General features: G+C 51.4%; 11 protein-coding genes across 11 annotated transcripts; 6 read left to right on the top strand and 5 right to left on the bottom strand.

Annotated features, from left to right (window-relative positions):
- Positions 1 to 467: 467 nt before the first annotated feature.
- N7515_000551 (translocon subunit SEC61) lies at positions 468 to 2,169 on the top strand (the record flags this gene model as incomplete). The annotated part of the gene is made up of 5 exons (XM_056661295.1): positions 468 to 477; positions 568 to 668; positions 727 to 894; positions 956 to 2,031; positions 2,088 to 2,169. 5 exons carry the CDS (start codon positions 468 to 470, stop codon positions 2,167 to 2,169), a joined length of 1,437 nt encoding a protein of 478 aa, XP_056526461.1.
- Positions 2,170 to 2,637: 468 nt separating this feature from the next.
- On the bottom strand, positions 2,638 to 4,105 carry N7515_000552 (bifunctional ornithine acetyltransferase/N-acetylglutamate synthase; the record flags this gene model as incomplete). Its single annotated transcript, XM_056661296.1, has 2 exons — positions 2,638 to 3,565; positions 3,651 to 4,105. 2 exons carry the CDS (start codon positions 4,103 to 4,105, stop codon positions 2,638 to 2,640), a joined length of 1,383 nt encoding a protein of 460 aa, XP_056526462.1.
- Positions 4,106 to 4,891: 786 nt separating this feature from the next.
- N7515_000553 (origin recognition complex subunit 2) lies at positions 4,892 to 6,580 on the top strand (the record flags this gene model as incomplete). Its single annotated transcript, XM_056661297.1, has 1 exon — positions 4,892 to 6,580. The coding sequence occupies one exon, from the start codon at positions 4,892 to 4,894 to the stop codon at positions 6,578 to 6,580; it is 1,689 nt and encodes a 562-aa protein (XP_056526463.1).
- A 195-nt stretch (positions 6,581 to 6,775) lies between these two features.
- On the bottom strand, positions 6,776 to 7,332 carry N7515_000554 (uncharacterized protein; the record flags this gene model as incomplete). Its single annotated transcript, XM_056661298.1, has 2 exons — positions 6,776 to 6,928; positions 6,997 to 7,332. The coding sequence occupies 2 exons, from the start codon at positions 7,330 to 7,332 to the stop codon at positions 6,776 to 6,778; spliced, it is 489 nt and encodes a 162-aa protein (XP_056526464.1).
- Positions 7,333 to 8,363: 1,031 nt separating this feature from the next.
- On the top strand, positions 8,364 to 9,467 carry N7515_000555 (pyridoxal 5'-phosphate synthase subunit PdxS; the record flags this gene model as incomplete). Its single annotated transcript, XM_056661299.1, has 3 exons — positions 8,364 to 8,468; positions 8,532 to 8,714; positions 8,838 to 9,467. 3 exons carry the CDS (start codon positions 8,364 to 8,366, stop codon positions 9,465 to 9,467), a joined length of 918 nt encoding a protein of 305 aa, XP_056526465.1.
- Positions 9,468 to 11,637: 2,170 nt separating this feature from the next.
- On the bottom strand, positions 11,638 to 14,919 carry N7515_000556 (putative importin 13; the record flags this gene model as incomplete). Its single annotated transcript, XM_056661300.1, has 4 exons — positions 11,638 to 13,962; positions 14,033 to 14,534; positions 14,612 to 14,805; positions 14,857 to 14,919. The coding sequence occupies 4 exons, from the start codon at positions 14,917 to 14,919 to the stop codon at positions 11,638 to 11,640; spliced, it is 3,084 nt and encodes a 1,027-aa protein (XP_056526466.1).
- A 707-nt stretch (positions 14,920 to 15,626) lies between these two features.
- ampp (aminopeptidase P) lies at positions 15,627 to 18,079 on the top strand (the record flags this gene model as incomplete). Its single annotated transcript, XM_056661301.1, has 10 exons — positions 15,627 to 15,810; positions 15,891 to 15,950; positions 16,014 to 16,179; positions 16,232 to 16,293; positions 16,345 to 16,569; positions 16,621 to 16,666; positions 16,723 to 17,554; positions 17,605 to 17,689; positions 17,739 to 17,783; positions 17,832 to 18,079. 10 exons carry the CDS (start codon positions 15,627 to 15,629, stop codon positions 18,077 to 18,079), a joined length of 1,953 nt encoding a protein of 650 aa, XP_056526467.1.
- A 457-nt stretch (positions 18,080 to 18,536) lies between these two features.
- N7515_000558 (exocyst subunit SEC8) lies at positions 18,537 to 22,367 on the top strand (the record flags this gene model as incomplete). The annotated part of the gene is made up of 6 exons (XM_056661302.1): positions 18,537 to 19,065; positions 19,121 to 19,294; positions 19,351 to 20,336; positions 20,389 to 20,499; positions 20,551 to 20,739; positions 20,787 to 22,367. The coding sequence occupies 6 exons, from the start codon at positions 18,537 to 18,539 to the stop codon at positions 22,365 to 22,367; spliced, it is 3,570 nt and encodes a 1,189-aa protein (XP_056526468.1).
- A 1,632-nt stretch (positions 22,368 to 23,999) lies between these two features.
- N7515_000559 (uncharacterized protein) lies at positions 24,000 to 24,419 on the top strand (the record flags this gene model as incomplete). The annotated part of the gene is made up of 1 exon (XM_056661303.1): positions 24,000 to 24,419. One exon carries the CDS (start codon positions 24,000 to 24,002, stop codon positions 24,417 to 24,419), a length of 420 nt encoding a protein of 139 aa, XP_056526469.1.
- A 400-nt stretch (positions 24,420 to 24,819) lies between these two features.
- Positions 24,820 to 25,806, bottom strand: N7515_000560 (phosphotransferase family protein; the record flags this gene model as incomplete). The annotated part of the gene is made up of 2 exons (XM_056661304.1): positions 24,820 to 25,506; positions 25,570 to 25,806. The coding sequence occupies 2 exons, from the start codon at positions 25,804 to 25,806 to the stop codon at positions 24,820 to 24,822; spliced, it is 924 nt and encodes a 307-aa protein (XP_056526470.1).
- Positions 25,807 to 26,524: 718 nt separating this feature from the next.
- On the bottom strand, positions 26,525 to 27,283 carry N7515_000561 (uncharacterized protein; the record flags this gene model as incomplete). Its single annotated transcript, XM_056661305.1, has 1 exon — positions 26,525 to 27,283. The coding sequence occupies one exon, from the start codon at positions 27,281 to 27,283 to the stop codon at positions 26,525 to 26,527; it is 759 nt and encodes a 252-aa protein (XP_056526471.1).
- Between the last annotated feature and the right edge of the window lie 402 nt (positions 27,284 to 27,685).

Below are 27,685 nucleotides of genomic sequence, written 5' to 3' on the forward strand. Positions count from 1 at the left end.
CAGCCCAAAATTGTTGGCATATATTACCCCGTAGAGCTAGAGCTGGACTCCGGAGTAGATTGGTACCGTGGCCTCTGGAGTGTGGGGATAGCTTGAAGCCCTCTGGAATTTTGGAGGTGCACAACATGTCCGACTGAAACTACGGAGTAGTAACAAAACAGTGAAAAAAGGTGCAGAAATTGAACCTGAAGCCCAGGCTGTGCATTCAACCCTGCCCTTGAACTATGGTGTGGTTGAGTCACTAGTTAGGTGTTGCGGCGAAGACCAAGTGGCCTTAATTAGCGCGAAGCGAAAAGTGGCCAGCGAACATCTTCTGGCTTCTTCCTCCCTCCTCCCCCCCAGTCTCCTTCAACTCCACCCCTTCTCCTTTTGTTTTATTTCTCTTAATATCAATTCCATTCCTTCAGCTGGTTTTCGCCTCCAGCTCTTTTTACTTCTTTAATAGGATTGGGAGGAAGATAGCCACCATGAGCGGCCGTGAGTCTCCCGAACCCTCTCGCACGCGATCGCGACAATCTGTCTCGAATCGACCTCAATGGATCATCAAATGCTGATTGATGTTTCTAGTACGCTTCCTCGACTTGATCAAGCCATTCACGCCCCTCCTCCCGGAGGTGGCAGCTCCTGAGACCAAGGTGCCCTTCAACCAGAAGTTGATGTGGACTGGTGTACGTCGCCCTGAATCTGCTGCGAAATATTGGCTTGGGTGCTAATTAATACTTGCAGTTGACTCTGATGATCTTCCTGGTCATGAGTCAGATGCCTCTTTACGGCATTGTCTCTTCCGACACTTCGGACCCCCTGTACTGGCTCCGTATGATGCTGGCCAGTAACCGTGGTACTCTGATGGAGCTTGGTATCACCCCTATCATCTCCTCCGGCATGGTCTTCCAGGTATGTCCAGAACAGACTCCTATCGTGATTTTACAATGTGTTAACACCTCTTGTTTTCTAGCTCCTTGCTGGTACCCACCTCATCGATGTCAACCTTGACCTGAAGACCGACCGCGAGCTCTACCAAACCGCTCAGAAGCTCTTCGCCATCATTCTCTCCTTCGGCCAGGCCTGTGTCTACGTCCTGACTGGTCTTTACGGCCAGCCCAGCGATCTCGGTGCCGGTATCTGTGTTCTCCTGATTGTCCAGCTGGTCGTTGCTGGTCTCGTTGTTATTCTGCTGGACGAGCTCCTCCAGAAGGGCTACGGTCTGGGCAGCGGTATCTCTCTGTTCATTGCCACCAACATTTGCGAGTCGATCGTCTGGAAGGCTTTCTCCCCCACGACCATCAACACCGGCCGTGGCCCCGAGTTCGAGGGCGCCATCATCGCTCTTTTCCACCTTCTTCTGACCTGGCCCGACAAGCAGCGTGCTCTGTACGAGGCTTTCTACCGCCAGAACCTGCCCAACGTCATGAACCTTCTGGCTACCCTGCTCGTGTTCGCCGCTGTCATTTACCTCCAGGGCTTCCGGGTTGAGATCCCCGTCAAGTCTTCCCGCCAGCGTGGCATGCGCGGTTCTTACCCCGTCCGCCTCTTCTACACCTCCAACATGCCCATCATGCTCCAGTCCGCTCTCTGCTCCAACATCTTCCTTATCAGTCAGATGCTGTACTCGCGCTTCTCTGAGAACATTCTGGTCCAGCTCCTCGGAGTTTGGGAGCCCCGTGAGGGATCCGCCCAGCTTTATGCCGCCTCCGGTATCGCTTACTACATGTCTCCTCCTCTGAACTTCAAGGAGGCTCTCCTCGATCCCATCCACACCGCTGTCTATATCACCTTCATGCTTGTTGCCTGTGCCCTCTTCTCCAAGACCTGGATTGAGGTTTCCGGCTCCGCTCCCCGTGATGTTGCCAAGCAGCTCAAGGACCAGGGTCTCGTCATGTCTGGTCACCGTGAGCAGAGCATGTACAAGGAACTGAAGCGTGTTATTCCTACCGCCGCTGCTTTCGGTGGTGCTTGCATTGGTGCTCTGTCCGTCGCCTCTGACCTCCTCGGTGCCCTCGGCAGCGGTACTGGTATTCTTCTTGCTGTGACGTAAGTCTCCCGTTGCTTTTCTCCTATTGTTCTTCCCCACTAATTCGTTCGTGCAGTATCATCTACGGCTACTTCGAAATTGCCGCCCGCGAGGGTGACATTGGCGCTGGCCTTAAGGGCCTCGTCCCTGGCAGCTAAATGAGTCTGCGCGTATTTTCACGAGCAGCATGACATAGGGCCATTAAGCTGGTCCTTTGCACCCTCTGTTTACTTTTTGAAATTCTTTTCCTACGCTCTTCTTTATACTTTCTGGGTGAATGGATCGGTACCATCTGGAGGGGTTGGGTTGGAGGCATGTTGAGGTTCAATGCGGGTTGATTCCAACAGTGAGCGTCTTCTTCGGCATCCGATGTTGACACGTTCTATGCCATCCATGAAAGGCATATAGTCCAGTCCGACCCGCTAGACAGTGCTCAGCGATGAATGCCCTTCTGGGTCTGTAACCATATGTGTCTAGAAAAACCAAAACCATATATTCAACTTGTCAAGCCATCTTCCTGACCTTGCTTCTTACTTCCCTGGCCCACTCTCGTAATCAACGCCTTGGCTCTGAACTAAAACCTGAAATCCATGCCTTAGATTCAATACTAACAATTGCCCATAGATCTAAGTGCGATAATCACCATTGATAGTCACATACTCGTGACTGAAATCACAGAACCAGTAAACAGCATCCTCACCACCACACCCAGCCTCTCCCTTCTCACCACCAGCAAGATCAATCTCAATCTCCAAATCCTCATCCTGCAGAATCACACTAGCCCGCTCCTCATCAACACTCTCTGGCTCCCCATTAACCAAAAGCTTCAAAGCCTCACTCCCATCAACGGGGCGGAAGCTAACCGAAGTCCTCTCCGGAACAACAACACCCTCCTTAACACCCTGCGTATAACCCACAGCACACAAAATCCGTCCCCAATTCGCATCCTTCCCATAAAGCGCCGTCTTAACCAGCGGCGACCGCGCAATCGTAGAAGCAATCTGACGCCCAGACTCATAATCAGACGCATTGCGCACACGCACAGTAACGAACTTAGTCGCTCCCTCGCCATCCCGCACAACGAGCTGCGACAGCTCCTGCGCAAAATCAGTCACAACCGTCTGCAGCGCGGCGTAGTCGGCGCTGGGGGTCGAAGAGGGCGCGCGGATTGTCTCGCCGCCTGCTGCGCCGTTGGCTAGCACGGCGACTGTGTCGTTTGTGCTTGTGTCGCCGTCGATGGAGATCGAGTTGAAGGAGCGCGATACGGCGTGCTTGAGAATTGATTGCAGGGCTGCGGGCTCGACGGAGGCGTCTGTGCAGAGGACGCCTAGAAGGGTGGCCATGTTCGGGTGGATCATGCCGGCGCCTTTGGTCATGCCGGCTAGACTGTAGGTGCGGTCTGGGGAGGAGGGGAGGGTGAAGGTCCGCGAGAGGAGCTTGGGGAAGGTGTCTGTTGTGCAGATTGCACGGGCGGTTGTGAGCCAGGCTTCGTGGGTCGAGGCCAGGGTTGTGTGGGCTGTTGGGATGCGGTCGAGGATCTTGGTGATTGGGAGGCTGTTTGGAAAGTTAGTTGGGATACTCTCCATTTTTCTTCTTTCTTTTCATATCGCGCAGCTTGTAATCGAGAGCATAGACTTACCGCTGTCCAATAACACCAGTGCTCATAACCAACGAGCTATCATTCTCAACACCGCTGCACTCATCCACCTTTCGCCCCATCTGCACCGCATCCTCGAGTCCGCCCTTGCCGGTAACGGCATTTGCGCATCCAGAGTTGATAACTACGGCGCGAATGCCCTCTCCCTTTCGGCTTTGCAAGGTCTTTCTGCTAACCTGCACCGGCGCAGCCTGGAACTTGTTGGTGGTGAACACGGCCGCAGCCGAGCAGGGCGTCTCGGAGGCAATGAGTGCCAGATCCGGAAACTTGGTGTTAGAGGCCTTGACGCCGACGTGAGTGCCAGAGACCTTGAATCCTTTGGGGTACGTGCCGCTTGTGGGGATGTAGCGCTGCTTCGAGACTGGAATAGCCATGTCCAACGGTGCGGAGTAGCACCGGACTTGGCCCTTTAGCATGCGGGCGAGCGAGGTTGCCATTGTGGCGGACTGGGTTGTTGGAACCATGTGTAGTATGGAGTTTGGTATATATTAATGGCTTGGAGATGCAAGCTCGGGGCTTTTATCGGGATGAACCTCTCTGGTGAGTCACTTGAAGAGCCGGCTGGAGGGAAAAATAGTCCCCGGCTTCGGGAGCTCCCCACACTCGGATTGCGCGAGAGCCCACTCGGACTCCGAACTGCAATTGAGATTTGAGTATCGCATGTGCTTTCTACTTGTGATGGTATGCTGGAGTTTCGAGTTTTCTAGTTCTACTCTGTTCTAGCCTAGGATTTACCTAGTTACCTGACTTACTGTTGAAGACAAGAAAATGACACCTTAAAGCCCAGGCATCGACTCAGATATTCAAAGATTGATGCAATTCATAACAACCGAACAGGAAAGCTAAGCAGTAAGCTACTGGAAAGACCTTGTATATGTGCAATGAACACAGATGTCCAGGGTGATGTCCTAGTCGTAAGTCGTAACAACCCAATGGATCTCTAGGGGACCAGGGCTGCCTGGCGGAGTCGGAGAAACCCATCCGCTTCAACTCAATTCCTTCAATCCTATCCGTACTGTGTAGTACTTCTAATCCAGCCACTAGTGACTTGTGCATTCCAGTGCCAGACCTGCAGCTCCCTGCAATAGCCCTGGAGCAGATCTCGAACCCCCAGCCAAGCCCTCCCTTGCATCCCCGGCCTTGGGCACATTCTCCGGATCGATGGTACTGTTGATTCCTTTCACTTTCGCCTCTCTGTGACCGTATTTACTGACTTGACCGACATGAAGCGTAAGCTCTCGGATGCCGGCGATCAGCCGCAAGTCTCAACCCCCAAGAGACGGAGAACGGCCCTAAAGCAGTCCAATGGCGTCCCCAACGGCCACGCGCCCAATCTCGCACCCCCGAACGACGATATCTTGAACGAGGTCCACCCACCGCAAAACGGTCAATCCACACCCAAAAAGGCCAATGATGTGTCTGCCACGCCGTTACAACAGTCTGGTCTGAAAACGCCCACCCACCGAGCCAAAGCTCGCGGTTTATTCGCTACGCCTACCAAGCCACAGTCAGTAACCGCGCCCACTCCATCGCGAGTTAGGAATGCAGATCGGTCTGCGAGGAAGAAGAGTGCACGGGTGCTATTCGAGCAGAATGAAGATGCGGCGTGGGATGGATCGGAACGACTAGCGGAAGAAATCTTGGAGGGAGATGAGGAGCCGGGAAATGAGAAGGCGGATCATTTGGCGGAGAGCATAGAACCGGAAGCAGCAGAGGCGCAAGATAAAGGACCGAAAGGAGCGAAACAACCCAAGCGTCGTGCGGGACGACCGAAGGGCGCCAGAAACAAGCGCTCTCCAACCCCCGAAGGAGAACTCCCGGCTCACGAACGATACTTCTTCCAGAACCGCGCTGGTCCGGTGAAGACATCAAATGCCACCCTCAACAAAGTGCCGCTGTTGACGCATGAGGAATATTTCGAGAAACTTGGACAATATGTGGATCCATGCAAAGAAGAGAAGGATTACTTGCTCTCTTTGCACCACCGATCTTTCGCGCAGTGGGCATTCGAGTTTGAAGAAGGGTTCAACATCTGCTTGTATGGTTACGGCTCCAAGCGCCATTTGGTGGGCCAATTCGCAGAGTGGTTTTACAATCGCCGTCTATCATTCACGACGAGCCCAACTATTGTCATGGTCAATGGTTACACACCAGGGATATCCATTCGTTCGATCTTCGCCACTATCGTCGCAGCCGTGATGGGCGAGGATGCACCATCAAAGCTAGGCGCACAGCCAACCGAGGTTCTCGAGCTGCTACAGTCCGCACTCAAGTCCCGCAAAGAACCAGTCACCGTTCTTATCAACTCCATCGATGCCCCGCCTCTACGCCGCGCTGCAAACCAAGCCCTTCTCGCCCGCCTGGCTGCAACACCCCGCATTCGTCTCCTAGTCACAGCCGATACTCTCAACTTCCCAGTGATGTGGGATATCAGTCTACGTGACCAGTTCAACTTTCTCTTCCATGATGGTACCACCTTCATACCCTTCTCTGCCGAGGCCGACGTCGTGGAAGAGGTCAATGCCCTCCTTGGCCGCAAGGGCCGCCGCGTCGGCGGGAAAGATGGTGTGGGCTTTGTGCTCAAGAGTCTTCCCGAGAATGCGCGCAATCTGTACCGTCTCCTGCTCACGGAATTGATCTCTCTACTGGACGACGGTCACCAGTCAGACGATGAAGGCGCTGCAGAGGGCAGGTCTGGCGATGACAATGGTATTGAGTTCCGTCTCCTTTATCAGAAGGCAACGGAAGAGTTCGTCGCGTCTTCGGAGATGATGTTCCGCACCCTGCTGAAGGAGTTCCATGACCATCAGATGATTACTTCGCGTATGGATGCCAGCGGGATGGAAATATTGGGTGTTCCACTATCACGCGACGAGATGGAAGGTGTGCTGGAAGATCTGGTGCTGGGGTAGCACCCTTGTGTGGTGTGGAATAGATCAAGACTCATGATACCCCTGTACGAATAAACAAATTTTTTTACCTACGATCCGGCATGGAACAGATAGTCATCGACAATTGATGAATACCAAGTCGGTATTGTTTGGGTAGTATGTACAAGCAGCATTTACTACTCCCTGGTTCGAGTACATGTAGACAATACAGGAGATCTAGAAATTGGCAAACGCCGCCATCGCCATCATAGCACCAAAACTGATCTTAAACGGCCTGTGCTCACTCATAGCATGCCGTAAATCCACCCCCTTAACATATTTCTGAATCCGATTGAGAGGGAGAATATTGTACCCCTTCGATGCAGCGTACTAGACAGCGACAAGCATTAGCACATATATTACCAATCCAAGTATACCCCGGAGAGCCATATACGCACCTCAACAAGAACAACCCCCATCCCCAAAAGAACAACCAAAGCCTTCGAGAAAGCCCTCAATCCAACACCAGCAACAAGCCCCAACACACTCCCCAAACTAACCTGCCGCATCGTCTGCGGATTCAACAGCCCATTCCGAACAGGCTTCTGTTCTGCGCTGCTGCTCTGAAAGACGCTCCTTTGGTATCCTGGCGTGGGCTCGGCGTAGTCGCAGCGCATTGGGGATGCACGGAATGGTGACGACGGGTGGAGGGTTGCGGCGGAGAGACCGAGGCTTACGCCTAGGCCGAGGCGGAGGAGGGTTGTGGGTTGGTGGGTGAATAGGCGGAAGGACATTTTGACTATTTTGCTTTTGCGATTGGGAGAATTGGTAGAGTCAGATGGATGTGGTTTGTGGTTTGGGAGGGAGCTTGGAGTAACTTGGTTGTTTTGGGGACGATAAGGGATGTGACGTCATGATTGATGGGGTTGCTAAAGTGGAGGTTGGGGTCTTTTCTTTTACGAAGTGCTCCGTACGTTGGAGCTTGATATAGTGGTCCAATTTGCAGTTTGGCTGTTTTGCGATTTGGTTGTGAATAGGAATTATAGCATGTGTGGCGTATAATATCGCGGCCTAGTATGGTGAATATGCTAAACCCTTGTACTCAGAGACATATGGATAAGAGGAGTTATGCATACTGCGGGTGTGCAGCATAAGGATAATGCGGAGAGATCTAGTGATGCAAGTATATGTCGATTGCGGGTTGTACAACGGGATTTTACAAGAGATAGCTCAGAAAATAAGTACGAAGTAGGTACAATATATAGCTTGGCTCATATTATGGACAATCTCTTCTGCCAAGTCGAGACCAGTCCAGTATCAATTGAGTCGCATCGAACAACTGCACTTCAGTACCTGCAGGCTGCATCGAGATCGAGATCTTGATAACCGGGAACCCTCAGCTCTTATTCAATTAGCCTAAGCATTAGAGTTAGTTAGGGCTAACTACCTCACCTGCTTAACACAGTAAACTATGGCAGTCTCAATGCCAAGGGCCAAGAATGGAAGTCTTGGTGATGATTAATAATGACAAAGAACCCCCTCAACTTTCCCCAGAGAGCAGGCGGTCTGATCTACACCGGAGGAGCAAGGTGATCCCCTCGGGAAACTTTGTACGTTTTCTGCGGAGCTGGCGAGGGGCGCTGCGACTGTGATTGGTCTAAAGTGAAGTAACTTCGGGGCAAAGTGTAACTTTCATATCCAAAACTGAGTCACGTTCGGAACAATCTTCTTCTTTTCTTTTCTCGTATCTCTTCTCTAGACCTTGCAATTCACTTCTCTTACATATCTCCTTACTTTCTTTCCTTAAGCTCTTACACAATTTATAATGGCTGCTCCAAACGGTACTACTGGCAATGACTTCACCGTCAAGGCGGGTCTCGCCCAGATGTTGAAGGGTGGCGTTATCATGGACGTTGTGAACGCCGAGCAGGTATGATATCTCACGAGGTCGCAATTCACTATAGCATAGAAATCTAACAGTATCCTCAATTAGGCTCGCATCGCTGAAGAAGCCGGTGCCGCCGCCGTCATGGCCCTCGAGCGTGTCCCCGCTGATATCCGCGTCGAGGGTGGCGTCGCGCGCATGTCCGACCCCAGCATGATCAAGGAGATCATGGAAGCCGTGACCATCCCCGTCATGGCCAAGGCCCGCATCGGACACTTCGTTGAATGCCAGGTATGTGAATACATCTTCATGCGGGGCCCCATACCCTAACCGAGTGACCCAATTCCCCGGTGGCGGAATGGCGGGCGCAAAGTAACAAGAGTCAAGACCCACTAACAATCGCCCGCTCTGCAGATCCTTGAAGCCATCGGCGTTGACTACATCGACGAGTCCGAGGTCCTCACCCCAGCCGACGATGTCTACCACGTCACCAAGCACGGGTACAAGGTCCCCTTTGTCTGCGGCTGCCGCAACCTCGGTGAAGCCCTCCGCCGCATCTCCGAGGGTGCCGCCATGATCCGCACCAAGGGTGAGGCCGGCACCGGCGATGTCGTCGAGGCCGTCAAGCACATGCGCACCGTCAACGCCCAGATCAGCCGTGCCCGCGGTATCCTCCTCGCAAGCGAGGACGCTGAGCCCGAGCTGCGTGCCTTTGCGCGCGAGATCGAGGCTCCCTACGAGCTTGTCCGTCAGGCTGCTGAGCTTGGTCGTTTGCCTGTTGTTAACTTCGCTGCTGGTGGCGTTGCGACGCCCGCTGATGCGGCGCTTATGATGCAGCTGGGCTGCGACGGTGTCTTTGTTGGCTCTGGTATCTTCAAGTCTGGCGATGCTAAGAAGCGTGCTCGTGCCATTGTGCAGGCCGTGACTCACTACAAGGACCCTAAGATTCTGGCTGAGGTTAGCCAGGGTCTTGGTGAGGCTATGGTTGGTATCAACGTCAAGCAGTTGCCTGAGAATCAGAAATTGGCTGGTCGTGGTTGGTAGATGTGTTTTGATATCTCTTGTTTCAGCGTTGGTCGTGTTCTTAAACTTGCATATGAGCCATGAGTATATGTGATGTGACAAAATTATCTATACAATTTACATTGTCATTCTAGCCCAAGAACTACACAGTAAATCTGGATCTGAGTATACTATTGTAAACCTCTGAATTCCGTGATCCGACCTAGGATCAGATAGGATACCTGAAGTAACCACAGAAGCAAATGCCCCTACAGATACGAGCCTTTGGATAAACGCAATTAAACTCATAGGCTCCCGACACCGAGCCACCAATCATCAACAGACTTTGGCCAAAAACATCCCGATTGGCCTTCGGCTCCGCGACTAGTAAAAGTCACCAATCGGGGCATCGGCTGTGTATCTTCATCTCACTCCGAAGCTCCGTATTCTCGGAGTCTCGGACAGCAGCTTTGTGACGGAGAATCACGGAGAAGGTAATCTTACTGTGCTCCAGCTGATTACACCATTCTGCCGTTCGAGATTCCGGTAGTTAAAATGTACAAAATGTACAACATAAGGGAAATACTTCCTGCCACCTGGAGATTGTACATGCGGGAATAAGAATCTTGGCCAACTACGTGGATTGAAATGCCAGAAACCGTGACCATTATCCCGGCCGAATTTCAGCGTTCGCCGGGCATCTGACTTCCCTCGTAGATCCCCAGACCCCAACCAGCCCTCAGTTAGGATAAGGTAAGTGGGTCCCATGGTTGGATAAAGACAAAGTGGAACCAGGTCCAGAGCACGTGATAGTTAGTTATATAGTTAAATCGTGGGGATAACCAACTACGTACATACTAACTACTGAAGTGGGAGGAGCGCGAAGGCGGCCTGACACCGCAGCGAGGCCTCGGAGGGAAACCATGCCCAGCAGGCTGCTCTCCAGCAGGCGGCGCTGCCCCCTCCTCCGCCTCCATAGGCTGTACCTTCCAACTGCGGCCGCACCTCTTCTTGGCCAAGTCACGGCATATACCCCTCTATTCGTTCCAGGAAGACAACTTAGACAAGGTCCCCCGACTCCGACAAAGACAACGCCACTCGGTTTCTCAAAGAGATGCGGGGCATGTGTCAACGTTCCAGCATAAACGGCACCGTAGCGACGTTGACACGTGCCCCGCATCTGCTTCGAAAACCGAGTGCCATTCTCTTGTCAAAATCGGGCGGACCTTGTCTTCCTGGAACGAACAGAGGGGTATAGGCTGTGACTTGGCCAGGAAGAGGTGCGGGCGTGGTTGGCGGGTATTGAGCAGCAGAGGGTGCGGCCGCAGTTGGAAGGCATAATGGAGGCGGAGGCGGAGCAGCCTGCTGGGGGTCAGCCTGCCCGGGGTGGCTTTCCTCAGAGGGCTCGCTGCGGCGACTGAGGACATTGGAGGAATCCTCAAAGTCGGCAGTAGATTCATGGAACAGTATGAACTGGTACGTGGCCTTTTCCCGCGCTACATCCGCTCAGAACATGAGGATACTTTTCTCAAAAGTCCATTTCCCATCTACCCTTTGTTGCTCAAATGAGTCAAATCGGCCTTCCTGGGGACGCCATATGAAGTGGGAAGAGCGCAAAGGCGGTCTGACATCGCAGACAGGGGTCATAGGATGATGGGAGGACTGCAGTCTGCAGCCCAGGAGACAGTAGCAAGGGACGTCCTAAGACCTACTGGGAACTGACGAGAATCATACTGAAAAACTGATAGTGAGGCAAGAGATGTGTGTTCTGTGTTGTGTCTGCGCGTCTTTTAAGGAGGATGAGCGGTGAACGACGCACGGCGCCTGAGGCATCATTCTGGAGGTGGCGCGGTTCTCCCACTACACTACTTAGTCAATGGAGTGGTGACTTGTGAGGGATCATGTCATGGGTTTGGAGCTTCTGCTTCCACTAGGCAGCCGGTGGTTCGATATCTATTGGCCTTGCGGGCAAACCTTTCTGTTGAGGATTACCACCTTCTATTCTTCTAGTAAACAGGCAACCTGAACTAGACTGTTTCGACAAAAGAACTGTATCATTTGCTTAACTGACAGGAAATGAACTAAATCTCAAATAAAGCAAGCCGCACCGCCCATGTCATGCAAACGGATATCTAAATGAAAGAACCGAAGTTGCAGGACCCATCAACTCCAATCATCACGTCATGTACTCCATACCAGAATCCAAGCTCCATCACTGTGCATAGTCGTAATTCATCCCCCGGCATTTCAGCCAGAAAGCACGCACAAGAGTCAGAGACTGCTGCTGAGCACCCCGAGCAATGGCGAGAGACTCCAAGAACCGCGACTTATCGTGAGGGGTTAGGACCGGTACCTGCTGTCCGTTTGCATCCGTGACCTGGGCATTCAAGGTGTCAAGGGCAGCGCTGAGAGCCGGGCGTGCCAATGCCGTCTTCTTGAAGATGGTGCGGCGCAGGGCGTCGGTCAGATAAATCAGGTCGGATCGTGCACAGCGGCCTGCGATCTGTTGAGTTACTGTGTAACACAGACGAGGGACGAACTCTTGGTGGACCGAATCGATGATCTGAATTTCTTCGGGGGAACTGCCGCGAAGATCGATCAACGCAACCCAAAACGCAGACGCAGATCGAAGGGGGAGTGGTTCGGGTCGGGTCAATGCGAAAAGAGTGAAGTGAAGTAGAATGGCGAGTGGAGAATCGGTGCCCAGGTCTGACTTAGTGGGTGTGAACAAGATCTGATAGTACTTGGGCAAGAGACGTGCCAGGAAGTCAATGCCGGCATTGGCAGTTTCTGGATCATAGGTTTCCGGCTTTTGGAGCATGGAGGCAAAGAGCTGCGCTACATGGTCGATAAGAGCCTCAGCTTCGATGCGGATGTTCATCGCATGCCCGGCGTGAGATGCCAAGAATGACGAGGCAGTTGCCATGATAACATCTGTGCCAGAGATACCGAGCGGGAAGCTCTTGATGAAGTCCACTGTCATAGAAGGCGGGAAGACAAAAAGTCCTGCCCGCTCCGTATATCCAGCTTTCAGTATATCACATGCTGCTTCGATGATGCCGTTGTCAACGGGAAAATCGACGACCAGAAGTCTCATGGCCTGCATGATCAAGCGTTGAGTTTCGGCGCCTGGTCCAGAATTCCAGAAGGACGGAGGGTAAGGATTGCCTTCTTGGTTAGTCTCGATATCGATGACTTCACTTTTCGATCGAAGACCTTTTCCGATACTGGCAATGCAACGTAGCACAAGGTGTGCACGGAGACGGCCATACTCGTGGCCAGGGCCGGTAACCTCTTCCCGTGCTGTATTTGCTTCCTGGACAAAGAAGCCCAGGATCCGCTCGAGTGTTTGCACTCTTTCTTGATCGCCACACAAACTCCGGATGATCGTCGCAATTCCTTCCAAGACCCTGGGCATCGTAGAGACCGTTGCCGTCGGCTTGCTTCTGAACTGGTCTAGTTGATCTAAGAATGCAGGAAGATCTGAGGTCAAGACATGAGCGCACGACTTGGAAAGAGCCAAAATTGACCTCGAGGCCGCCTGCGCACACAATTCGAAGTTGAGAGATTCGAACAAGATGTTCAAAACCCCAGGCAATAGGGAATTGTGACGCTTAAAGTATCGTTCGTACTTTCCGAACGAAAGCACTAGGGTCTGACGAGCCTTGAGCGGGATTCCTGTATCCGCACCTGCGCAGAGCCTAGCAAACGCATCGCTGCCAAAGATAGCATCGAGACATTGGTCAGCATGGCCATTCTCATCCACTGCTTCAGAGAGCTGAGCTATGCAGAACATAGAAGCCTCGAAATTACGCCAGTCCAGATTATGCAGGCAACTTGTGGCCTTTGTCTGGAAGACAGTCACCAAGTCGATACCAATCACAGGGTATGCTGAAAGTAAGTAATCACATGCCTCGTGACGGAAGGCATTGAATTCACTCCGCTCTTCGTCACTCCAGTCTTCCAACTCTTCGGGCGTTGGATACAGCATTTTATTGCCAAGAGATATCACAACTTCGGCGAGATGGTCTCTCACAAAGTCATAAGCTCGACTACCTTTCTCGAGGTCGCCAGGGACGCTCTCTGCAACTTCATTCCAGAACTCCAGCACGCGCGGAGTTCCGAGATCATCGATGGCAGCGTATCCAGGTGTTTTAAGAATCCCATGAACAAGTTGAAGGACGGCTCTAGCCTTTGAATCTGTGTCGTCAGTGAAGAGAGCCAAGTGCCGATACATGACGTATGCGATTAGGAGATCGACAAAGGACATGCTTTCGCTTCCTTCAGTGCCATTCGCTACTGAAACGATGTGAGAGGTCACGTTCGAATCAACAACATACGATGCAAGCAAATCTAATGAGCCTCCCAAGAAAACACACGCGCGACCTTCGAAGGCCGATGTCAGAATGGAAGCTGCAGCTTCACTCAAGCTGGAAACACCTAGCGTACTGATGACAGTCCGACCACTCTGTAAAGCCAAGTCATTGACATCTTCAGCAGAAGAGTGTTGGCGATTCCCATGGACACCTATCCATGCCTGCAAGGGAAGAGTCAGATTAGCATTTGCACTTTTCAAGCAAAGATGCTGGCGGCCGGGATTAACCTACCTTCCATGAGCTCATGGCTTCCGTAGCCAGTGCCACATCAACTGCATCATCTCCAGCAGCATGCGCTTGCTGCATTATTTCCATAAGAATGAATTGAACCAGAAGTAGCCCGTCCTTGGCGTTCAACCTAGCTCGCCGAAGAGCAGAAGATTCCTCGGGGCCATCGTGAGGTAATGATTCCAGCTGGAGAGCCTCCTCGGCGAGCGCAATGGAAAAGAACAGCAATGCACCTGATCCATTCTTGTTCAGCGCTGGCAGTATCTGCTCCCGGAAATCTGCCGTTTGTGATTGCTCCTCGGATATGTATCCACCATGGACGAGGCTTGCAGCCAGTTGCCACACAGCTCGAGTCCACCTCGCATAAGGATGTCTGAATATGGTGATCAAGCTTGAAGCAAGCTTCCGCACAACCATTGTTTGTTCGCCATTGGTGACCAAAGCGACGAAGCGATTAATCAAGTGCTGCATAATCTCCCTAGCCTTATTTTCATTAATCTCATGCCTAATAGAGAGTAAGATCAGCCATGACTCGTTACACGAATAATTGACGACTGGGAGAGACCGATACGTGGGTCTTACCACGAGACATTGATCTTCACCGTGAAGGTGAGGGCTCCCATGAAACGATGCTGGGGAGAATCTTCAATTTGCAAGAGAGAATCAGCAATTGCCCATGCATTATCTGTCTTCTGGAGTTGCTGGAAGCGCGTTTGGATTTCGTTGATCTTGGCGGGGTCTCGTTGGTTTGCTGGATCATAGAGCTCAGTAATTAGCTGCATCTTTGTCAGTTGATGATTCTCAGAATGTGGATAGGATCTTCATACTGTGTGGGCTTCACAGATAGACTCCCTGGTATCAAGACCATCGTCTGACATCCACGTTGCCATGTTGTCTCAGGCCAGTGTGGTTGGGGGAGGGAAAAAGAGAAGTGTACTCTGAACATACACAAACCCGGGGCCCTTTGACCGGCAGAATCCGGTGCCTGTGTTGTTTGGTCTAATCAGCAATGAAGCGGTCTGATAGGCGGTAAGCGTGGGGTATGTCACATGATCACTTCCCGTGCCTATCTATTCAACCACTTGTAGAGTCCTCAATAGTTCATGCTACCCAGAGCAATTGTGCATTAAGAAGCCTCTTGATGCTAGGATCTTTTATTGGACAAGGTCTGGTGGTGCTCAGATAGCTCAACTCTTAGCGGCATGAAAGGTACACATATCTGAACCATGTATTAGCCTGGCTTAGGCTCCTGACGCAATACACAGTATGTGAATAACAGCAGTCACTGCAGCATGTAGATCAGAACAGGGTCTTGAAATCTAGGTTGTGAATGTACTGTAGAGTTGCCCTATCTTCGTGCTAGTTGTACTTCACCGTCAAGTGCAAACATAACAATATCAAAGTGGGCCGTGTGTAGCCGCTTGAGAATTCCGGAGATCGCCCTCCGGCTAAAGGCCACTCACACCATTTGCGGGATCAGCTCGTTATCATCCACTTATCTCGTGATCTTAATTCCGGTGGCATTCGCTTAGCCTTTTTAGAAAGCGAATGACAAGCTGAGGATCAGGAATTGCTTCTATCCGACCCTCCAGTGTCCATGCTCCTCTCCCACCCAATTCGCCTTCCGTGGACATCTTTGCGATCACTGAGGTCCCTCTCCCGCCCACGCTTCTTCTCAGTCTTTGGTCCACGCTATACAGTCGATATGGGGACCGTGGATACCTCTGAACGCCTGTCAAAGCTGCGGCAGTTGATGCAGCAGCACAGGGTGGATGTTTACAGTATGACATCATCCTAGTTTTTTCTTCCTGTGGTGAACTATACGTTCACACCAAGATCTGTGCTTACTATTCTCCTATAGTTGTACCTTCAGAAGACAGCCACCAATCCGAGTACATTGCGCCATGTGATGCCCGCCGAGGTTAGCGATTGCCGCCCCTTCCAACAGCCTACCCGCATCGGCAACTGACCTCTCCGTACGCAGAATTCATTTCGGGATTCTCTGGCTCCGCCGGTACCGCGATCATCTCCCTGAGCAAAGCTGCGCTTTCCACCGATGGCCGGTATTTCAACCAAGCCGCGAAGCAATTGGACAACAACTGGCAGCTCCTGAAGGCTGGAGTAGAAGGTGTGCCCACATGGCAGGAATGGTACGGAGGCGTTTATGTATGATCGCCTATGCGGAAACTGATATGTTTACAGGACTACGGAGGAGGCCCAAGGAGGAAAAATCGTTGGTGTTGATCCCTCTTTGATCACAGCATGTAAGTGACGCCGCTTCGCCTGTGGGAAAGCATAATCGCGCTAACTCCCAGTAGCCGGTGCTCGGAAACTGGCAGAGACACTCAAGAAGGACGGCTCCACCCTCGTAGGGATCCAGGAAAATCTGGTTGACTTGGTTTGGGGCAAGGACCGCCCTGCACGTCCCAGCGAGAAAGTGCGCGTGCACCCGGAGAAGTATGCTGGCAAGCCTTTCCAAGAGAAGATTGCCGATCTGCGAAAAGAGCTTCAGCAAAAAAAGAAGTCTGGATTCATCATCTGTATGACAGTCTCCCCATACTCTACTTTGAAGAGGTACTAATTGTTGGCAGCAATGCTCGATGAGATTGCTTGGCTGTTCAACCTGAGAGGCACCGAGTAAGAACAATGGCTTTTCCCTGAGGCTGAATGGCAAATTGACAAGTTACGAATAGTATTCCTTACAACCCCGTGTTCTTCTCTTACGCTGTCATCACGCCCACCACCGCTGAGATCTACGTCAACGACGAGAAGTTGACACCTGAGGTCAAGGCTCATCTGGGACAGGACGTTGTCGTCAAACCGTACGACTCTATCTATGCTGACGCTCAAGCTCTCAGCACTCAAGCCCAGTCTGCGGGTGAAAATGCCGCGAAGTTCTTGTTGTCGAATAGAGCTTCGTGGGCTCTCAGCCTTAGCCTGGGTGGCGAGGGACGAGTAGAAGAGACCCGCAGTCCGATTGCAGATGCAAAGGCCGTCAAGAATGAGACCGAACTCGAGGGCATGCGGGCCTGTCACATCCGTGATGGTGCTGCCTTGACCGAGTACTTCGCTTGGCTCGAAAATGAACTCGTCAACAAGAAGACTGTCCTGGACGAAGTCGATGGAGCTGACAAGCTAGAGCAGATTCGTTCTAAGCATGATCTGTTTGCTGGGCTTTCTTTTGACACGATCTCTTCCACCGGCCCTAACGGTGCTGTCATTCACTACAAGCCCGAGAAGGGAAGCTGTTCTATCATTGACCCAAATGCCATCTATCTCTGTGACTCTGGATGCCAATACTACGATGGAACGACCGACACGACGAGAACGTTCCACTTCGGCACTCCCACTGAGTTTGAAAAACGTGCTTTCACACTGGTACTAAAAGGAACCATTGGTATTGACATGGCAGTGTTCCCCAAGGGCACCAGTGGATTCGCAATCGACGTCTTGGCTCGCCAGCACTTGTGGAAGGAAGGCTTGGACTTCCTTCACGGAACCGGCCACGGTGTCGGCTCTTACCTCGTAAGTGTTGTCGCTGACCCGACCTACGATCTCCGCTAACCAATAAATAGAACGTCCACGAGGGTCCTATCGGCATCGGGACTCGGATTCAATACACTGAAGTCCCCATCGCGGCCGGAAATGTTATCTCAGATGGTTCGTATTGATGTGATTCACTGCAGCTCAGAACTAATACTTGAAATAGAGCCCGGATACTATGAGGATGGCAAGTTCGGCATTCGAATTGAGAGTGAGTGGTGCCATTGAATTCTACGAAGCAAATACTGATTTATCTCAGATATCGTCATGGCCCGTGAAGTCAAGACCCCGAACAACTTTGGCGACAAGCAGTGGCTAGGCTTCGAGCATGTTACCATGACTCCCATCGGTCGGAACCTAATTGAACCGTCGCTTCTGAGCGATGCCGAGCTGAAGTGGATCAACGACTACCACGCGGAGATTTGGACTAAGACAGAGCATTTCTTCCGGGAAGATAAACTGACTCGCGCGTGGCTCGAGCGTGAGACTCAGCCTATCTCCAGATAGGTCCACGACGGTGTTCTTCATGGGCTCTAGGATGTGGGATTAACGATCATGCTCGCCAATAGATGTAGCTAGGATATACGACGTTTATAATAGTGTATCTATGCCTCAATCATCAGAAAGCGTGGAAAGAGAGTCTTCAATGTACTACGTAGTATGCAGTGTTCAAGTAGTGTAAATCGGGCTCAGTGACAACTGGCCAGTGGGATTGCGGGAAGCTCTGGTGGAGCTACGTAGACTCCGCCCCGGCCTCCAACACCCTTCAATACTGAATTGTTTTCAGTGCCCATTGCAATTCACTGCCGAGAATGCCCGTTGATCCTCGACAATTGTCGCGCGCAAGCCACAGGACCTGAGATCGAACCTCCTGGCCAACGACCTGACGCCAACCCCTTGTCGCAGCCCACCATCGCTTTCATACTGAACCGGAACACCCCGTGAGAAGCGGGCATTATTTGTCATGAGCGGTCAAAATGGCTACGGTAACGGGTACGGCTACTCCGGCCCCGGCCGGTACGATACAAATGAAGGGGGATATGGTGGGAACGACAGCCTTGGGGTGAATGGTTACAGTGGACGGGATCCCGCACCACCAGGCAGTGCTGGACGGTCAGAACGTCGCCCTGGCGGATATGGTGGCTTCTACGATTCACCTCCGCCACCAGGCTTATCTCCAGCTCAACCTTCTCCTGCACCAAGCCAGTCGCCCGAACGGCGCCGCGATCGACCGAACCAAGACTGCCAGCAGCCTTCGTCGCAACCGTCTTCGCATCCTTCGGCGCACCCTTCCTCGCACCCCTCTTCGCAAGGCTCCTCGTATCCCTCCTCCCGGTCGCGCACAAGGAACCAAGAACCCGACCAGAAGTACCAGGAAGAACGGTCTAGAGATGCAAGCCGGTACGCGGACAACAGAGACCAACGGAACGCGTCGCCCGCGTCACATATGCTCACGCGGACCTATGACTCTGGGGAGCCCCAGCCCATCGAGAGTTTGTCTTTCACTTCTGCCTGGCATCATCCAATTGCTAATTCGGACGTCAATAGCTATCTTACAATCGATCCAGCAGGACTGGGATTTCATGACCGATTCCGAGTGTGTCCCGGTACACGTTGCTTTGAGTTTGATGGACACCAGTACGTTGGGCAAAGCGGATCGCGAGCCGGAATTCCTGCGAATGTACGATAGTATTCAAAAGACGTTGAAGGCAATTGTGAACGGTAGGTTTCTGTGATGGTGGTCAGAGTTGGCCCTGCGCTAATATTGCATGTTGTAGAACACCACCAGGGATTCAACAGTTCTATTGGAACGTACCACAAGATCCAGTCAAATATATCTTCCTCGCAAGCGCGAGTGCGCAGCCTGAGACACGCCCTCGAGCAGGCCAAATCTGGGTTGATATCGACCAAGCCCGAATTGAAAGGGCTGGCAACATCTTCCCAGAACTATGATGATATTGTCCAGCTGTTCACTCAGATTGAAGAAATCCAGTCCCTTCCCGAGAAGCTGGAATCCCAAATTTCAGACAAGCGCTTTCTGGCGGCTGTGGATGTGCTCCACACTGGTCTTCGAGTTCTGCGGCGCTCGGAGATGGAGGATATTGGGGCCTTATCGGACATTCGTGCTTATTTCATAAACCAGGAGACATCACTCACAGATATCCTGATCGAGGAGCTGCACGACCATCTATATCTCAAGTCACCCTATTGCTCAGATCGCTGGAAAGCCCCTACCTCGGATGGGGAGGTGCACCCGTCCAATTGGTCTGGCACTCGGTCCTGGGACCGGCCTGTTTACAACTTTCTGGCCAAATTCGATCCAATGACGCCCATGGTTGAAGATGCCTCGAGAAACCCTGAGGCTGATACGTTTGCCTACATTCAGTTGTTGATTGAAGCGCTCAATAAGATGGGCCACCTTGACGTCGCGGTTCATCGAATCGAGCAGCGCCTTCCGGTCGAGTTGTTTGCTGTGGTGGATAAGACGAACGCAGAGGTTGACGTTCGCTATCCTGCACCAACCAAGAGCTTCTCAGCGCAGGACAATTACAAACAGTCCAGTCTTCCGACCGAGATCATTGAAAAACGTGGCCACGTACTTTCTGAGTTTTTGTGGGCGCTGTATGCCAAGTTCGAGGCGATTGCAGAAGGCCACCGGATCCTTCATGACGTTGTTGCAGCCATTGTGGAACGCGAGGGCCTCACCAAGAACGAGAAGCTTTCTGGTGGGTTCAAGGAGCTGTGGAAACTGTTGCAAAGCGAGGTGAGTCCCCAAAGGTTTAGCTCGTTCTGTGAATACTAACATACTTTGCCAGATACGGTCTCTCATGCACGACTATCTTGCGACTGATGGAGATTCTTCTGTCCGAAGAACAGATGAGATGGATCGACGTCACGTATATATGGGTTATCGCGATAAAAATAAGGTAAAAGGCTCGCTATCGTTATGGGTTTCATCCAGCTAATCCTCTATATAGAAAATGTTCAAGTTGTCAGATATTGAGCAAAACTCAGAGATGAAGGCTGAGCAAGATGAACTTGATGAGATTCTGAAATCCTCAGTGCCGGGACTTGTTTCAAAGTCAAGACAAAAGGCCACCACACACGATCCTACACAGACACAGGGCAATTCAGGAACTGGACATAAAATCCTGCTTGAGCCAAGCGTCTTTAATATGGGGATCCTTCTCCCTCCTCCCTATCCTTCATCCAGCGGTTGAAGGATATCGTTCCTGTCGATGCGGACATTTCGTTGGGCACCTTGACCTCATTTTTGGACGACTTCATGGTCAACGTCTTCCTCCCTCAGCTGGACGAAACCGTGACGGATCTCTGCACGCTTAGTTTCATTGCGCCAGACGCCTTTACCGAAGACCCTCAATGGACCAAGGTCTCTCCTCGGCCTATCTTTAAGGGAACGGTCAAATTCATGTCTATCGTTCGAGAATTCAGTAAAATGCTATCGAGTATTCCACACGATCAAGCATTCACGCAGCTTCTCATTGACCAGATTGTGACATACTATGACAAGTGCTGTGGATGGTACAAAGCAATGGTCACGAAGGTAACTGCACGGGACCGTGGAGGGGGTGTCCGACTGAAAGCTGCAGCAGCATTTGCCGATTCCGGTGACATCCATGATGTTGTCGACGAACTATGGAAAGGGCCCGGTGACAAGAAATGGACGCTCATCGACACTGAAATCGATCTTCTGCTGAAGCGGACGAACGAGGTGCCTTTAGAGCCATACGACATCATATCAGACCCGAAGACTGTCATCTCCCTCTCCCTCTTATACAACAGCATGCAATGGCTTGCAAGCCACCTCGCCAAAATTCGGCTCGTGGTTGAACATACCGTGGATGCCGAATCGTCGAGTTTGACTGCCACCGGTCGACCATCTCGCAGATGGACTCTGTTTGGGTCCGTGAAGCCCAATCGTGATAGCATCAATCACCCGGTCCACTTACCACTAAATCACGAGACTGTTGTCGCCTTTGACGGGACACTTGAGTCATTACAGGGGCTTGCTGCTACCGCACTTTTGACGATGCATGTTGACATCCGCTGTGGCATCATCCACATGTTGACAAAAACAATGTCCGGACCCAGTCCGCCCAACTTACGGCACTCCGAAGCCGTAACGCCGTCCCCAAGCACAACTGACAACTGGTGGCACATTATCATGAACCAACCGACTGCCGCATCGCCCACCATCCTTGCCTTGAATAACGACCTCATCGCATTCGACACCAACATCTCAACGTACCTAGGATCCATCGAGCGCTGGTTCATCACCTCAGGTCTTGCACGGTTTATCGACCGGGTGTTTGTCTCCTGCACTCAATACATCGGCGCCATGAATGAGAATGGAGCTTTACGGCTGCAACTCGACGTGCTTGTCCTGCAACAGAACCTGAAGAATATCATCATCGACCCAGCTGGGGATTCGTCGAATTCGACAACGGACTTGCACCTGCAAGCCGCTCAGGAGGTCGTCGCCCTGCCACGCAGCGCGAAGTTCCTAGACTGGTTCCTGGAAGGCGCCGAGAAGACCCTGGAGTATGCCAAGGACGAGAAGGAGGCATTTGCGTCGCAAGGAAACAGAGCCCTGGCCGCTGGAAACGGAGAGCCCTTCACCTACGAGGAGCTGCGCGTGCTCGTGGACTTGTGCTTCTCCGAGATCCTGCGCGGCCCACGGGGGGCAGAGAGTCGCGAGGACTTCATGTCGGCGAAGAAAGCAAGCGCGGATGCGCTGCTCACGCTGAACGAGATTATGTGGGATGCTCGTTAGACTGAATATAGAGCGTCGATTTTTCCCTTTTTCGTCTTTTTAGCCTGTTCTATTCGTCCTGGCACCACAGCGCAACTAATAGCGGGACAGCCAAACACAAATTCCATTTCATCTTGGCTCACTGTCATTTCCTGTTTACCTTCCTTTTATTTAATGTATAAACTATATCGCATTAACCCTAGCGAGTCTAGCACAATGGGCCTTGTTCCCCTTAGGGCTTCGGAGCGTCGGCACTCGTCCATGATCCACGCCACGTGTCAGCCCGACTACTCCGTATAGCTGAACCGCTAATATGGTACCGTCTCTGATCACAATCACAAATGTATGGTAGCCGCGGCGGTCGACTCCCACCACGCGCGGGCAATCAGTTGCTCTGAAAATGCCGTTCTTCAGTGGACAGGGACGCCAGTGCTGTAACAACGACATGGCGAGTGGTCATTTGGAATCTGTGATAATACATTGCACAAGACTTGATCGCCTCTACCCAGGGAATGATGACTCTGTGATCCGTGAGCACCATTGGCATCCTGTTTGAAATGTACACCGCTGCTCTCATCCCCTCTTCCCAGGCACACCGAAGCAGAATGGCTTCATCGAAAGAGCAGGCGGCGTCATTATCCTTGTCGCTAGGAAGTTCCAATGATGCCAACTTGCCCAAAAGCCTATGGCCAGAGGCGATGAAAGCAGCGGTGTACATTTCAAACAGGATGCCAATGGTGCTCACGGATCACAGAGTCATCAGGACTTATCACTCCCTGGGTAGAGACGATGACCAACTGCAGCAAACGAGACAGTATCACAAGATATCAGGAGGGCTCTACCATGGGCAGTGCATGAGTGGAGCGAAGAGGATGAGTATCAAGGTGCTTCGCAAGTTTTCTCAGCATCGGATGTCGTGGAAGCTTAGGACAGGCTATTCCTAATTTGTAAACTGGCGGTGAACCTTACTAACCAATAATATCGTGACTTCGCAAAGGACGCTAAAACTTTCTAGCGTGACAGCTAACTACCGATTAGGTTTAGCACGCCAAAAATCCGGCAGAATTTATGGACCACGTGATATGGTCTGGGTGAGACCGTGAGAGGTAAAGTTGTACTTGTGGACGTGGTGCGGATACTGTGAGTAAAACGTGTGGTGCCTGTAAATTCCACAAAGCTTAGACCCATGTCATAAGAGAATTAGACTTTAGAGAAGATTAAGAAAAGTATACAAGACACAAGTCTGCGAAGAGCTCCAACAATAAACACCCTTTAACCCCCCGGGTACTGGACTACCGGTAGTGTTAATGGCACACCCCAAAGTCGATTTGGCACACCCTCTAGTCCCAATGCGGTTGGCGCAGTATTATAGACAAAATTGTAATTTATCATGCGTTTCTACGTATTCCACTTAGCCCTAAATCACGTGAGCCCCTTTATTCCTTTGCTCAATCTTCCCTCTCAATTCTCCGCTACTAACTACAGTACTCCGTACATTGCTAGCATTTTTGACACTCCCAACAATGGATGCTCTCTCTTATAACCCTTTCTTTACCTCAGCTGGTGCCTACTTTTTTGCTCCATTTTTACTAATTCTCACCTCTCTATTAGGTCTTCCCCGAGACAAAAACCCTGCTCTGTCGATGGCACATAATGAACAACATCGAAACCCATGCCAGGCCCGCAATCTCTAAAGAGGTGGCTGCGTTGCACCCGAAGGGTTCCGAGCCATACAAACAAATGGTCAACGAGCAATGGGAACTCATGGAGGGACGTATAACAAAGATCATCACCGCCTACACCGAGGAAGAGATGCAGGAGCTGTGGTCCGAATTTAAAAGGGAGTACTCCCGCTTCAGGAAATTCATCACGTATATGACTACAGAGTGGTTCGCATCCTGTCCCAGGCAATTCTTACGCTGCTACACCAAACAATATTTTCATATTGATGAAACCACTACCTCTCGGGTCGAAGGAGCGCATTGGACCCTCAAGAGAGACCTCCAGGTCTCAAACAAGGACCTTTTTGACGTTGTTCAAAATATGAAAATATTGTTTGGTGTAGCAGCGTAAAAATTGCCTGGGACAGGATGCGAACCACTCTGTAGTCATATATGTGATGAATTTCCTGAAGCGGAAGTACTCCCATTAGGGTTGGAACCACTGTCTCTGTTGTGTGTGTTACGGTCGATGGCATATACTCGTGAAGAGAAACAAACAAATGAAGATCGTTCGTTGCCGTACTGCATACAGGGTAACAAGTCTGGAAAAATAAAAAGAAAGAGAAAGAGAAGAGCAGAAAGTAAACAATCAAACTCTTCCTCGCGTCCCTGCTCCTTCCCTTGTCGCCGTTCCTCCCTGTTTCTACTTCTAGTCAAGTGACCCTGTCTGCTTCACTTGCCTGAGTACTTGCCTCAGGCACTCGTTAACCGTCACAGTATCCGACATGGAAGAGTGGGACTGCACCGAAGTTCTATTCCTCCCTCTCTATCTCTAATATAACTTGATCGTAAAGACCTAGCTTTCCAACACTAGTATATGCCCCATAACAATACGCTATAGCTTGATTCCTCTTGCTGCTGAGACAAGCCGAGAGGAGGCTATCTTGAAGCTCGGCCGATTTGACCATTTCGATATATTCTCCACGCTCACGCCACCTTTCTCGCACAAACTCCTCGACCGGCTGCCCATCCTGGTCATAATTCTGAGGCAGGTCGAAGGACGCGGGCATGCATGAAAGGAATTCGGGGAACCCGATGAGCTCATGGGGCACTGTATATGCACCTTCCCAATCAATGATTCCCGTGACATCGAAGGTATCCTCATCCACCATGATGTTACTATGGAGGAAGTCATCATGATCTAGAGGGAATGGCCCTTCGTTACATGAGGACAGCCGGCTAGCCATCGCTTTGATCTGCGATGGGAAGTTCTCGATGCTCGCCACCATCTGTTCCGCGGGGATTGGAGCTCCCTGCATCATGCGTGTGATTGTCTCTTTGTCCCACTTAAACTTGACGCTGTCGGCCCACGCCTCGAAGAATGCCGTTGCTGTGTCGAACGGACCGCCGATTCCTGGTATAGGTCCACATTCGTATCCGCCCTCGCTGTTCCGGACAATCGTCCCAATCTTCGGCATTCGTAATGAAGTCATCTGGACCTACGGTGACAAAGTGTGCGAGTAAGCAACGGTGCGACCCTATGCCGGGGCAGGGGGACGAACATGACACTTTGCGACAGAGCGGTAGAAGTTTTGTCGGTGCTCTTTCGGTATCACACCCCGATGGGTGTCGTAGCCGCCTGCCGCGTCCATAGCAACGCTGCCCGGGAGCAGCTCCATCAGTATATAAGCGGTCCTCACCGGATTGTCCTCGTCAGATTCATAGGCAAAGATCTCTGGCACTGGTAAGCTGCAATGTTCCTTGATGAATTGCATTGTTGCAACTTCGTTTTGAAGCATTGTGCTGCTAACAAGGGAAGAAACGTTTCTTCTAATATGAACTCGGGCCGCCCAGCGAGTTTTGTTGGAGAATTCTAGCACACGGACAATATTATTTAGCCCATTTGCAACCTGGTCCAAGGCCACGCATGAATGGCCGTAAAGGCCTGAAGCGACTCGACAGAGCTCATTCCATTGAGTCCGATGGAAATAATCGGCGGTTTGGCTGTCACCCTTTTGTAGGAAACCCTGGACGGTAGCCCAGGAGGTTGAGTCGGTAGACATAATCAGTTAAACAGGGACCAGCTTGCAATTTGCTAGGTAGAATCTGAGGGGACCAAGTGTGGGATATAACTTTCCTTGTAGACTTTCTCAGAGGACGGAGAGGAGATGAGAACGGCAGACTAGAAGACAACTAGCGGTGTGATTGTTGTCGTGCCCCTGTCAAGTATAAACGAGATAATTTGAGGCAGCAAATCATCGAACTGACCACAGACCTAAGGCGAAAGAAGCGAGAGACAGGGTTCCAAGCTGTGTCCTATTATTGCCAATTGCAAGCCATCATTTTCAGCATAGACCCCATCCACATCCCTTGGGACATGGTTGACCACGCATAATATCCTAGCGCATCCAGTATGAACACTTTTTGACCCCTGAGGCATATTGTCTTGTGGGATGTGAGCAGATCGAGTTGGACGTATTTACTTGCCAACCGAAAGTAGTCCAACTTCAACATCGTCTACGAGCTCTCTTGAAACTTCCACCATGCATCCGCAACATCGTTGTAGCCCATCTTTTCCAGCTGCTGTGCGACCTTGCGGCGCCAGTCTTTCTTAGAATCCTCATCCCCATAATCGAAATCCATTCCTGCGGAGAGTCGGAATTTAGTTCTGACCCATTCGATACGGACATAACCAGCAAGCTCCCAGTCGATGATACCCAACGAGCCTGTCGAGACATCGACAAGAATATTCGTAGGACCAAGATCGCAATGATAGAAGACAAGAGTAGAGACATCCATACCCATCTCGATACAATTTCTTCGCAGCTGTTGCGGAGCAAGGGCATCAGCCGCTTTGCTGTTGCCTTTGAGGAGGTAACGTTCCAACAGCTGGCGTCCATCCACACCGCTAATTGTATCGCCCTTCCACGCTGCTAAGCGATTGCAAACACCCGCGACCTTGCCGATGTAATGCTGACGAAGACTTTCGTCCATGTTGGGCCAGGCTTCATGAAGGAGCTGCCCCGGCACACTCGAAATGACGAGGAAGTATCGCGAACTAGTCTCAAAATGACGGAGGACGTTCGGGAATGCAAAATCATGCGGTTCTTTATCTTTGAGAAATTGTAGAGTCACATGCTCTCTGGTTATATCGGGATAGTCCATGTGATGCGCTTTGATGAAGGCTTCGCCTGCCTTCCAGACGGCCGCCTGGTTGTCAACTGCGTGGACTCTCGAGATAAATGGTGAGTCATCTGAGAGGGACTTGGATTGCATCCATAGTCAATTCCATCAATCGCAATTTCAGGTCACGCTTCCATTCCAGAGGCTAGTTGATATCCGCCGCTAAAGACCCGACCTACGCCATTCCATCTTATCCATCTTATCATTCGGGAATCTCAGAGACCGACTCATCTACGAATGTACGATGAAGACCACTATTGCTAGGAGGCTGAACTGCAAGATAAAAGAAATGAGAATTGTCATATTCGACCCGTAGCTCCATCCTAAAATAAACCCATCCCAGCCTTACATACGCCAGCCCATCCATTAACGAAGAGGTAAAAATAAAGGGACAAGCAGCGCACGAAGATCGCAAATGTGAAGCAAGGATTGATAAAGGGATAAAGGGGGTAACAGGTAATGAACAAGCAGGTAATAGCGGCACACGAGAGCCGA

This window comes from Penicillium bovifimosum, assembly GCF_028826915.1.
Source record: "Penicillium bovifimosum strain IBT 22155 chromosome Unknown utg000001l_segment0_segment0, whole genome shotgun sequence".
Classification (NCBI taxonomy): domain Eukaryota; kingdom Fungi; phylum Ascomycota; class Eurotiomycetes; order Eurotiales; family Aspergillaceae; genus Penicillium; species Penicillium bovifimosum.